Source organism: Choloepus didactylus, chromosome 22 (genome assembly GCF_015220235.1).
Source record: "Choloepus didactylus isolate mChoDid1 chromosome 22, mChoDid1.pri, whole genome shotgun sequence".
NCBI lineage: Eukaryota > Metazoa > Chordata > Mammalia > Pilosa > Megalonychidae > Choloepus > Choloepus didactylus.
Window position 1 is genome coordinate 42260947 of NC_051328.1, and position 12294 is coordinate 42273240.

At 46.6% G+C, this 12294-nt stretch overlaps 1 protein-coding gene across 1 annotated transcript; it reads left to right on the forward strand.

Moving 5' to 3' along the window:
• The first annotated feature begins 263 nt into the window (after positions 1-263).
• MAP1LC3B (microtubule associated protein 1 light chain 3 beta) lies at positions 264-11971 on the forward strand. Its single transcript, XM_037815544.1, has 4 exons — positions 264-421; positions 5593-5648; positions 9016-9122; positions 10212-11971. The coding sequence occupies exons 1-4, from the start codon at positions 382-384 to the stop codon at positions 10381-10383; spliced, it is 375 nt and encodes a 124-aa protein (XP_037671472.1). The 5' UTR covers positions 264-381; the 3' UTR covers positions 10384-11971.
• The last annotated feature ends 323 nt before the right edge of the window (positions 11972-12294 follow it).

Here is a 12294-nt window from a genome sequence, read left to right on the forward strand (position 1 = left end):
GTGAAACCCGCGCCCGGTCCCGCTCGGACCCCTGAGGCGGTGACACCAAGGCAGACCCAGCTCGCCGCGGTCACCTCAGACACCCGGCCTCGCCCGCCCTGCCCCTTCGCGCGCCTCTGAGCGCATGCGCCGGCCGCACCGCCCCTCCTGTGCGCACGCGCCCCGCTGCGCGCGGGGCTCGGGTTCCGCCACGCCCGCCATGGCGGCGGCCTCGGCCGCCTGCTAGCCCCGCCTCCCCGTGACGCGACGCGGGTCACCTGACCCGGCTGCGGGCTGAGAAGACACAAGGGAAGTGGCTGTCGCCAGAGCCGGAGCCTCCGCCACCGCCGCCTTCAGAGCCGGGCCCCTCAGAGCCGCCGCCGCGCCGCCCCCCGCCGCGCCATGCCGTCCGAGAAGACCTTCAAGCAGCGCCGCACCTTCGGTGGGTGTCGGGCGGGCCCGGGGGACGCCTGGGGGGCGCGGGGGCCGACGGCCCGGCCCAGCTGGGGAGGCCCGGCCCGAGGGACAGTCGCGCGCGGAGGGGACGCGGCCCCCGGCCCGGGGCACTCGGGGCTCGGGCGCTGCGCCTGCAGGAGGGGCGCTCGGGGGCTCCGGGGAGCCTGCTGGGACCGAGGGGCTCCGGGGAAGCTGCTGGGGGCCGAGGCGGGCAGCGGGGGGGCGTGCGGGGCTCTGTGCAGGCGGGATTTCCCCCCTGGCCCCCGGTTATGCGAATGCTGGCGCCCAGGGCTGCTCCGCTGGGACGGACTTGCGGGCGCACCGGAGCCCCCGGGGCCTGGTCTGGGGCGGGGCGGTGGCCCTGGTGGGAAGCCCAGTGTCTCGCAAGTTTGCCTTCTGACGGAGCGCCCTCGGGAAGCTGCTGAATCACTTTTTGCCCCTTCCTCTTGCACATCAGCCTTTGATCCGTTTCTCTGCTTCCAAGAAGTGCAAACGCATTTATTTAAGAAGTGTCACACTTCTGGTTTGACTATTTTGGGTTCAGGCCCCTGGATGCCAAGCTTATGACAGGGCTGTTTTGGAGTGCTGTGGCACTTGGGACACTAGTGAATCATCTTCAGGTGAGCTTTTCTAATTTGAAAGATCCTTACCCATCACACGTGGTCAGGTAAAAACATCAGCACCTTAATTGAGAGGAGTAAAACTGGTCAGCGCTCTGGTGCCCTGCTGATTTGCGCATAGCTGCCCCTTACAGGACATTTGATGATGTTCAGTAAAAATTCCTATTTTTAGCACAAGAGAAGGTGGGTGGGCATCTTTTCTGATTTTCTTGTGATTATTTCCTTTTACCACAGTAAAAAAACAAAACAAAACCAGTTTTCTTGCAGTTTCCACCAGAAACTCAACTGAGGCTTCCTGGCATTGGGTTGAAAAGTAAGCTAAGGGCCATCATCCTCATATTTATACCTGGCACACAAGTGATGAGAAGGAAGTGGTTATTGTCCCTTTGAAGCGAGAAAATTCTGCAATAAGGAGCAGACTTTCACAATCTAGGATCCCTAGATTGTGAAAGTCGGCAGGTACAGGGGAAGGTATCCACAATACTCCACTTCCAAATCTGTCTTTCCTGTCAGAATCATAGATAAATCCATCCAGGATGGCAGCCAAAATACTGTTACAAGACGTTTGGTTGCCACTTAGATCTCATTTAGAGTGGGACACATACAAGTAACCTCTGAGAAGTTTTGAGGCCAGCTCATATTTTGTAACCTTAGTGCTTGAGTTGGACAACATGAAGGCTACGTTTCTAAAAGCTGATCACTAACTGCCATTTGAAAGTTAACTGGACATTTGTGGGAAAGATGCCCTTTTTCTCTTAATGAAGAGTATTTTTCTTTTGCTTAGGGTAGTATTTTGGGTTATTTTGGAATAATCTCTGAGGATGAATAGACAGAAGGAAAAGGGGCCAGCACTTCAGAACCAGAAACTGGCCCGGGACCTAAAGTGGCCCGGGCTTAAGACCCCAGGGATGTCCCATTTCTTCCCCCAGTAGCGCATCTTATATATACTATGTTTGTGGGCTTTTCCCCTTACATCACCCTTACTGACCCCTCTTTTTGTTTTAAGGATCGGATTAATAGTCATCTTGTAGAAAAGTATCAAGTGTCGGTTAACCCCTAGTGTCATTCCTTGTTCTGTCAGTGCTGACGCTTTGGGGAAACCTGTAGCACAGTAGACGAGGGGAATCAGTGCTCTGGAGAGAACGTGTTACAGCCTGAGCTGCTCTTTCCCAGTGAGTGAGTCCAAGGTTAATAGAATACTGCATGGAAATATGCGGTGTTCTCTTCCAGGACTGAGGGGTTCTTGCGGTGATGTTGGGTCTTAGCTCACGCCCATCAACCCTTTTGGAGCAGGAGAAACTGGGCAGTCCACCTAGTGGCAGAGACGGATGTCCCTTCATTCCCCTCACTGCAAGCCAAGGGCAACAGCCAGACCGCCCAGCTTCCTGCAGCCTTGGAAGGCAGCATGTCTCGCGTATGAAGTGGGTCAGGATTGTGAGTTGAGGCCTAGTGTATCTTGGCAAATGTTGAAAAATCTCATGATCTTCAAAATTATATGTGAGCAAATAATTTATTTTCTTCTGGGCACCCCAGTTTATTTGGAAATAGATCAGTTTCCCCGAGACTCTTCTAGTGGAATTTTATTGAGCAGCTGCTTTAATAACCAAGTGTCCACATGTCTCAGGGAGTTTATGTTAGCAGAGAATAAACAGCTCCGACTACCACAGTAGGTAGGTGGGAGAAGGGTTATGCCAAACCTAGTGGCCCTCCGTGAGCTTGAGGCATGTGGCTCACTGATGGGCTGGTGTTAATGTTCATGACGTAGAGGCACACTTCCACTTCACTCCATGAAATACTCCTCAACATGTGTGTAAGATTTTATTTTAGATGCCCTCGGAACCTAAAAGCAACTTTGCAAATGGTCTGTTGGTAAAATAGCACCGGAGGCTTCTCCTGCCCCCTGTAAGGCCCTCAGGCAGGAGGGAAAGGAAGCTGGGGCGCTTCTCTGACAGCGTGTGAAGCTGTGTTTATTTCCGTTTTACAGCTTCTCTGGTTGCTGAACCCTGAGTACAGTCCCTGGCCTCTGGGGGCTTCGGCTGAGGGAGACTTTTCAGCAGTGAGCTGCAGTGCTGCTCCCGGCCGCGGACCTGAGCTGTGGCGACGCCGGCTGGGTAGGCTTTGGCCTCCAGGAGCAGCACTCGGCGTTTTTTTATCCAAAAGCGTGAGGTGAGGGAATACGTGGTCTGCACCCAGTCATCCCCGGCTCCCCGCTGGGCGTGCAGGACTCGGTGCTCATCTGTCACCTCAGGGAAGTCACTTGTCTTCATTGCCTCTGTTTCCTAAGCGTTAAGAAAAATGATCACTCATGTCTTTTCCCTTTTGGACCAGATTTTGGAGATAAATCAAGATAAGAAAACTTTTAAAACTATTGTTTCCAACTTGGAAGCTGTTTATGGAGACTTTTTTGTTCTTTTCCTCTCCACTTACTGAAATAAACCCGTTTCCTTGTGTAAACAATCTCTTCCCCCTCTGCCCCAATGCTTCTGAAGCATTCCAGGGTGTCCTGACACGAGCTGGCTACAGTGAATTAATTGCCCCTGAAATGATCCGCACTGACGAGGGGTTATGGCTGTGGAGAGGCTGGTGGCTGGAGCACCAAGCTGCTCCCAGAGGTGGGACACGGGGGGCGGGGAGGGCTCAGCAAGAGGCAGCGCCTTACTGTGGAGTGTCACAGCTTCACCCTTCAAAACTGCCTGAGGCCTGGTCCCTTCCCTGGAAAAGCATTTTTTCTCCATTGTTTGTTCCCTCTGTATCACATGACCCTTTTCAAACTTGAGGCCAATGCTACATGTTAAGTTACACACTACGGGTTAGCTAGGCTTTGGGGGCTAACCTTGAGCCCAAACAACTATTGATAGTGTTGTTTTTGTGAAAAGAAACCTTCCAAAATTAAACCACTGATGAACTAGAATCTGGGAATACATGGGAACAGCATGTAAGATTTTGTGTGAAAGTGAGTTTCTGAAGGGTGGTATGAAAAGATGGCCCATTACAATAACACAGCATTTTAATGCAAACAGCGGCTAGCATTTCTCAAGCAGTTTGTGGGGCATCTCCCCTTCTATGTATGAGTGAGACTTCCAAGATGCCGAGAAGTGTATTCTGGGGTACCCTTTTGCTTGAGGAGTGAGCTGGTGAGTGGGTCGGAGCTCTGCTGACAACCCAACCAAAACGCCAGCCTGAGCGTGCTGCCCAGAGAGCTGCGCGTGCCCAGCACCAGTGAGCTATTTGAGTTTAAGACAGAGCCTTTCAAAAACAGTTACTAAAACTAAAAACCAAGCCACATCTCCTGTGAGCATGGCCTTTAACAGGTCTTAATACATAGAGGTTGCTATTAATAATAGTTGCATTTATCTTTCTCCTTATTTATTGAATAGGAACCATGAGTTTGCAATCTTTGTCTATAACAAATACATTTATATTTAGTACTTTGTCTTAAGAGCTGATTAAAAAATCTTGGGTAGGAAAATAGGACAGTATATGGCTGTACTTTTGAACAATGAATTATTTCAATAGTTTTTTTTTTTTTTTTTGGTGGAGAGTAATACTAAATGGTTTTCTTTTAACACCAAATGAAAATGACAAGCTATTACAGTAAATTCCTATTTATAAAGGTCATAGCATCTTTTCTTCTTCTTTTTTTTTTTTTTTGAGACACCAGTACAAACACCTTTTCAGGAGGTTCATGACTTTGATCATTTATTTACAAATACTATGAAAAATGAGCCCTACCACAGTGAATGAAGGTGATTTTGTTACATTTTTGGTGGGAGATTTTCAGTGAGAAAGCTGCCTAATCCGTATGTTCATGCACTGCCTTAGGTCTGACGTCTCTCTCCAGCTAATGGGAGCTGAGAACTGGATTTGGCTTCGTTTTTTCCCTGTGTTTCCCACAGAGCTTAGTACAATGGCTGAAAATATAAATGATTGATTATATTAAAAGGGATAATAGATAGTCTCAGAAAAGTATTCAGTAGTAGACTTTATGCTTTAAACTTTGATGTCTTTTAGGCACTGAACAAAACTATTTAAACTTCAAACAATAGAACATCCTTTTCTTTCTATATTCCTTTTTGGGGCAGCTTCTTTTATGCACTATACCATTAAAAAGCTGGAATAGGAGAAAGCTGGGTTGACTAGCCTGTGGTTTATAATGGAGTCCTGTACCAACTTAACTGGAAAATTTACAGGAACTTACGTGAATATTAGACGTGCAGGAGTCCTTGGAGGAAAGATTGGGAACTCCATGCAGACCTGGGTCATAGGACCTTCGGCGTTCCTACCTTGTGCTGTCCCACCTCATTGAACTTTGTAAGTGCATCTCGATTTCCGTCGACGTTGCGTTTGGTCCTTGGAAGCCAGCCTTAGTCAGATAGGAAGTGTTAGTCCTCGGTTTCTCTAAATTCCAGGAAAGATGTTCTCACTGTTCTGCTGCACCGAGCCAAGGACACAGGAGCACAGATCTGGAACGGTCGCAGGTAGAGATGGAGGAAGGAAGCTGAGTCTGGTCCTTAAACGTCTCTTTCTTCTGTTGCAGAACAAAGAGTAGAAGATGTGCGACTCATCCGCGAGCAGCACCCCACCAAAATCCCGGTAGGTAGCCTCAGGCGTTAACGTAGGAAGGAGAGGGCACTGCCTAACTCTTAAATGCTTCCGGGGATTCTAAAGGCAGGCTCAGGCATCCAAACCCTGTGTGTCAGTTTCGTGATGGAGAGCTGAGAAATCTTAATCTAGATTTTTAGGAAAGATTAATTTCCCCTCTGTCCATATCTAATCACATTCTTTTTCCTCCCAAGACTGAGTTTGCTGCCTTAATGTTGCATAAATCACACATCAAATGTGTTTATTTGGGGAAAAAGGATGTGTTAGTTTCTTATTACCGGAAGTATTTGGTTCCCTGTGACTTCAAAAGGAAGCAAGGACCACTGCGATAGGAAAGCATTAGCTTGCAGAATGTAAACATTGCTGCAAATTCAAGTCTGCCTGACTTGAATTTGAATAGGTGCCCCAAAGAAGTCTCTTGTATTTGGCTTCTTTGCAGAAGATGAAGAAAAAATGCTGCTCTCTGGTCAGCGTGGGGCGTCAGCTGTTCGCAGCGCCTGGCTGACAGCTTGCCTTGCCCTGGGCGTCTCGTGATGGCCTCAGCCAGGCTTTCTGTGAGGCACCATGTCCTGAGAGGAGTGTTGAGGAGGAGTCTTTGGTTTCAGACAGAGCTGTGTTCAAGTCCTAGGTCCAGGGTTTCAAGTGACCTGCGAGCGCCACTTCCTCCTATGTAAAATGGGAGGAGAACCAACTTCCCGTGGTTGTGGCCAGGATCTGCAGGTCCTAGGCTCGTGGAGCCACCCAACCTTAGCTGACAATTATTACCACCTACTAATCCCGCAGACCACTTGGAAAGAAATTCCGGCACTAAACTCCGTGGAAGCTTTCCCTTTGGGCTTGCTGGCTGGTCATTTCATGCCAAAGACGGGGGGGGGGGGGGGGGGGGGGGGGGGGCGGATCGGGGGCCCTGGGGCAGGGACTGGAGTCGGGTTGGTTGTGTTGATTTATCGTAAGGTTCAGAGACATGAGATTGGCCTGCTCAGCATTTCCATGACTGTGATTCTACAGAAGACACTTTCTTCTCTTTTTCCCTGGACTGCTTGGGAATTTCACAATCTACCCTTAACCCACGGTCAATCTGTGGCCCCGGGGATAGCCATCTTGGGATGGGTCAGGGCTGAGTCTTGCAGACCCTCTACATAGCAGCAGACCATCCTTTCTTTAGCGTTTTTAAAGAAGCAAGCTCACAGCATTTAAAAATATTTCCTAGTGCTGCAGAAGGCTTGAAGTAATTGAATGATTTCCCTGGGTGACTTCCTAGTTTTTCCTGTTTTCCCCAACCTGGTCTCTCCCTTGTTGAGCTGGTTCTTAGAAAATAACCAAGTTGAATTTCCTTAATTTTAGGTTTTTTCTTCACTTTTGAGTACCCACTGTGTTTATTTGCTAGCACATGCAAACAGTTGGAAATACATGGACAGCCAAACAGCTGGCCAAGATTTACTCTGCAGAGTCCATTTGAAATGCAAATATCTCTGTACATTAATAGCCATTTTTTTTCCTCCTGTAGTTTCAGATTCTTTGCAAAAATTCATATATTCATACTTCCACATGCTCTGACACTGGAAACAGGTCTGAGAAGCAGACTCCTGCAGACACTAACCTGTTGAGCATATGAATGGATGGATGGACAGACATGGAAAGCACAGCCAGCTAGCTCACCCATCCAGTCTGCATCCCCCAGGGGCAGCCTTTTCCCCCTGCCCCTGTTTATGGCCTAACCTCAATGTCAAACCTTTGAGGGGGCACTTTTGAGATCCAGTCAAATACCATAACTCACACATCTTCTCTCCCAATTTAGAAGAATAAAGGAAAAATAGAAAATAGCTGAAAAGTAAACCAGTCATTCAGTTGTGTTTTCATGGCAATAACACAGTCGGGGAGTCTAGAACAGCTACTTTCAAAGCAGACCAGGTTTCGTGGCAAACGAGAGCAGACAGGCGGCCCGAACGACTCGAGGCTAGCATTTCCATGGGGTTCCCTGAAGAGGATTCTAAGGTCAAATAACATAGGAAACACTGCACGTGCAGTGCTCCTCTTAGAGAGAAGTGACACACACCAGCATGTTGAAAGCTCGGAAAAACCATTTTTAAAAGCAATTCCCACTCTCATTGAACTAACGTTTTTGCATTGTGGGGCACGTGTTAGCATTTTCACACACGGTCCTGTGGAGCCTGCCCTTGGAAATGCTCTGTGATACCCTGGGCCACCAGCTGGCAGGGCGAGGCAGGGCTGGTGGGCAAGGGTGGCGGTGGGGCGCCCAAAGCCCCCCAGACCTCTTGCTGGCAAGTGGGGGCTGGTCCCAGACTGTGCGTATCTCACTGTACTGCCGATGCTCCTCCAGCTCTGAGGCTTGATAAGGTGGCATCCCCGTGCTGTGTACACGGTTGAGAGTCCCTGCTCCACAGGATCTAGTGTAAAAATGTTCATGTGTCCCGTTACAGGAGTTAAACAAACTCTGTGGGCATAGATGAGGAGAATTTGGTTCAGTGTGTGTCTTGACTCCCAGGTTTCTCTGCTGCCTCTGATTTCTGCAACTGCTTAAACTCCAGCAAGTGGAGCCCACGCTTCCGAGCATGCCCAGGAGACAGAGCTCTTGGCCTTTCCAAGGGAGGCGGTGAGGGCTTGACTCGGCTTTGCACAGAAACCTAGTGGATGCCCACAGTGGGCAGCACAGACGAGCACTCTTCCGAAGAGACACACACAGAGGTCTTCTTTCCTCTCACCGTTACACAGGGTAGACGGCTGCTACACATGGAGAAGGATGTCTAACAGTGGTTCTGTAAATACGCACTATCATCAGGCTAGAAGGCAGCTGGCAGTTGGTGTTTAGAGATTTTATAGTGGTTTTGAACCTGGGGAAGAAAACACCTTTGTGGGTTGTTGTTGTTTTTTTTTTTTTAATTGCGTTACATATTTTTTTTTCCTCCATGGAAAGAATTATGGCAAGGTGCTGATGGGTTTATTTGAATTCATAATGTAGAACTATTTTTGAATTTTTAAGCTCATTTAATGAAACATCTTACGAGAGAATATTTTACCAAAATGAAAGAACCAATGAACAAGCCTTTTCAACACCAAGCCCAGCCTCCTAGCTTGTATTCCTGGAAGGCTCAGGGTCTTTTCCTGACTAGGTTCTGTTTTCACGGCTCAGAATCCAAAGGGCACGAAGGGTACACAGCCAGGCCTCTCTCCCTGCTTCCCTGGAGGCAGCGAGAGCCACGAGGAAACAAACAAACGTGTCATTTTTAACCCAGTTGGTGTGTTCCAGTTACAACATGGAAGGTGTTTTGTTTTTCATTGTTAATGAATATTTAAAAATCAGCTGACGTATCATCACTTTTCTGGTTTCTTTCTCTAGGTGATAATAGAAAGATACAAGGGTGAGAAGCAGCTTCCTGTACTGGATAAAACCAAGTTCCTTGTACCAGATCATGTCAACATGAGTGAACTAATCAAAATAATTAGGTAATTACCTTTTTGTTGTTTATTTTCTTTGGGTAATTGTCTCATTCTTGTCAGATTTACAGATAAATCGTTAGTTCTGATTAAAACCTATGCAAGTTTAATAAAACTAGAGAATTAGAAAATGTTCCATTTCTGAGGTTTTATATTTTTACCTGTTAGATCTCACATCCCTTCTGTATTCTTTCATTCATGTTATTAGCCTAGATTTTTGTCTTTTTCTTTGTAAGAAAAGTTTCAAGCCATCCAAGTTTTCAGCAGTTAGTAAAAGGAAAGCAGGCAGACTCAGCAGTGAGGCCCTGCTCCAGCTCAGCTCTTAGGCAAGTGTATAAATTCTATCTTGAACTCTTTTTCTTACATTAGAAACTAAAACTAGCCTCAGTAACATAGTAAAAATAATCTATCAATGATTATAGTGAATATTTATCACAAGTATCATCACAGAAAACACCCTGTGCTTTCTGGATGAAGTGTCCAATTCGTCGTCAGCAGGGCACACATTTTAGTTTGCCAGCAGCATGTACAAAATCTACACATTTGTTATATTAATCAGGGTGGGTGGGACTTTTACTCACTCTGTATGTGGAAAACATTAAATGAACTGACATCTTTTTTACCACTTTGTCATTATCTTATGTTTATGTTGAACTCTATTTAGATCAAGAAGTGCAAAGATTATTATATATAATAATAATATATCACTATTTATTATCCAGGTCAATAAGAGTTTTAACAGGTACAGGAAGAAAAATCTTTTTTTTTCCCTTCCATAATAGGTTGTGTTCTAGGGGGAAAAGATCAAAATGTAGTAGAGGCAAAGACCACTAGTCCCTTCACGAGTCCACGAAAACCACCCAGGCCCGGGTGGGGAAGTGTGAATTCCCGTGCTCCACAGCAAAAGCAAGACGTTCCAATTCATGCAGTGCCACCACCCAGAAAGCTGTGCCCCTCCCTCCTGGCCACTCCTTGTGGTTAGTAGAGTATGTTCCAGAAGGTGAAGACTGTCAGGAAGTGACCCTATGCGTTCTGGAGAGCCCAGGGCTCCCTTCTTTGTGCCTGTACTGATCTCCTCACCCCGTTTTCTTTCGATAGACGGCGCCTGCAGCTCAATGCCAACCAGGCCTTCTTCCTGCTGGTGAATGGCCACAGCATGGTGAGCGTCTCCACACCCATCTCGGAAGTGTACGAGAGCGAGAAGGATGAGGACGGCTTCCTGTACATGGTCTACGCCTCTCAGGAGACGTTTGGAGTGAAATTGGTGTAAGGCTGGCAGAAGCATCTCTCCTAGAGTTTTTAAAACCCTTACACCAAGGCAAAAAAAAGGATGTTACCAACTGAGCTCAACCAGTCATCTAACCACAGGTCATCCAGACAGTAGTGTCCCCACTTAGGAGTCATATGAAGTTGTATTTGTATTTTCAGCAGAAAAACAGTTCCAAATGAGCACACTCAGCTTTGGAAAACTCTTATTATTTAACCTAGGACATCTTGTTTTCAAATTTTAGAAGTTTTAAAATAAAATACTTTACCTTTTAAGTTGCCAATAAGAGACCTTTAAGTTACGTTAATGCACTTTTCTCCCCAATAGGAACTTGCAATTCAAGCAGTAATGAAAGGCGTTCAGGGGGGCACTGCCCTCCCTTTAGGTTCAGAACCTGCCGACTTTCTACAGAAGGGGTCCCCTGGACTGGAGACACCTCCACAGGAGGCTCCTGAAGCGCGTGTGGTCACGCGTAACTCCCCCAAGAGTCATTTGCCATCATAGTTGGTGCAAAGCAGGGTGCATGCGGAGTACGAACACAACTCTGACTCCCAACTGCCAGTCACCGTTCCTGGCTCCTAACAGGACGGAGACCAAGTCAGGACTCCCGCAGCTGTAGGAAGCTTGGTAAAACAGCGAGCTGCTGCTGCTTTGGTTTGTACTCTAGAGAGTTATTTGCATAAAAACACCATGGCTTTGTAGGAATCTTGAATGACTTAGAATTTTGGTCTGTCTTTTAAAAACGCTGAGAGAGAAAAGCAGTAGCATTTCTTATTTTGGATTTTCTCTGAGACCTCAAACTAGTACCTGATTTGGTAAATAAGCAGTTGTATTACTTTCATGAGGACAGTGGTAGAAGCTAAAACTCAAGCACCAAACCTCAGATGTATGCCCTTCTATCTTTTAACTTAAAGCTATAGATGATTCACATTATCTGTTAAGTGTACAACTAAAATATGTTATTAACTATTTCTCACATTTTTTAAGAGTACTTATCACTGTTTCGTGAAACCATCAAAATTCCCCCACTCTTAATTGCATGTCAGTTGTGAAGAAAATGTAGAAATGGAGACCATAGCTCTTTACAAATGTTAATGTCAAGAACTAAGCATTTTCCAAACCCTGCCTAGAACAAGTGACTTGATGCTTTCTGCTACTTGCATGGGTTTACTATTTACTATTTTCGTGGGAGTATCACAGAACGATCACAGGTATGTTAATTTAGAGGTCTTTGTAGCAGGTCAGTCTATTCTGTGTCTTTGGGTGTGTGTGGAATGCCCGTATCTCTTGGCGGGGAGAGCAGGCTTACTCCTGGGGTGCCCTTACCGAGCCTCGGAGGGACCCACCGCCTCCTCAGCTCCCCCCACCGCATGCGTCTGTCCACACTGCTGACTTTGAATATGTGTATTTTTACCACATTATGTAAATTCTCCATCGGCCTGTCTTGTTCAGATTGTGTGTCATTATATCTGACATTCTTGTAACTACTGTGTAATCAATAAGATTCCTATAAGAAAAAAAAAAAAAACACTGCTTTTTAAAAAAACCAAAAAAACAAAAATACCACACTGAGAGGTGGCTTCATCCCGCGTCAGTGGGTTGTCACTTTATTTATAGGATCTTTAAGACAATAACGTTTTTAGTGAACTAAAGTGAATAAAGGCACAACCAAAAGCTCGTCAGACTACTTCATGTGATCAGCATCTGAGCCTTCGAGTCTTACAAAGCCAAGTGGCCATTTTCTTGCCCAACAAGGAGAATTCAAGCTACTTTTGTGGAGCTGATTAAGCAAAAGTTCAAGTAAAGGGACAGTGGGTTTTGAAGCCCTTCCTTGTCACCTCCCCCCAGGTCTTGCCTTTACAAACATAAAATTGTCCTTTGAAGGCTTTGCAGATGTCCCACAAATCATGAGGA

Bases quoted from the DNA above. Each gene is read 5' to 3' on its own strand.
- MAP1LC3B (XM_037815544.1), top strand. From the start codon at position 382: ATGCCGTCCGAGAAGACCTTCAAGCAGCGCCGCACCTTCG. The intron at 422-5,592 runs GTGGGTGTCGGG...CTTCTGTTGCAG, and splicing joins CAAGCAGCGCCGCACCTTCG to AACAAAGAGTAGAAGATGTG. The intron at 5,649-9,015 runs GTAGGTAGCCTC...TTCTTTCTCTAG, and splicing joins AGCACCCCACCAAAATCCCG to GTGATAATAGAAAGATACAA.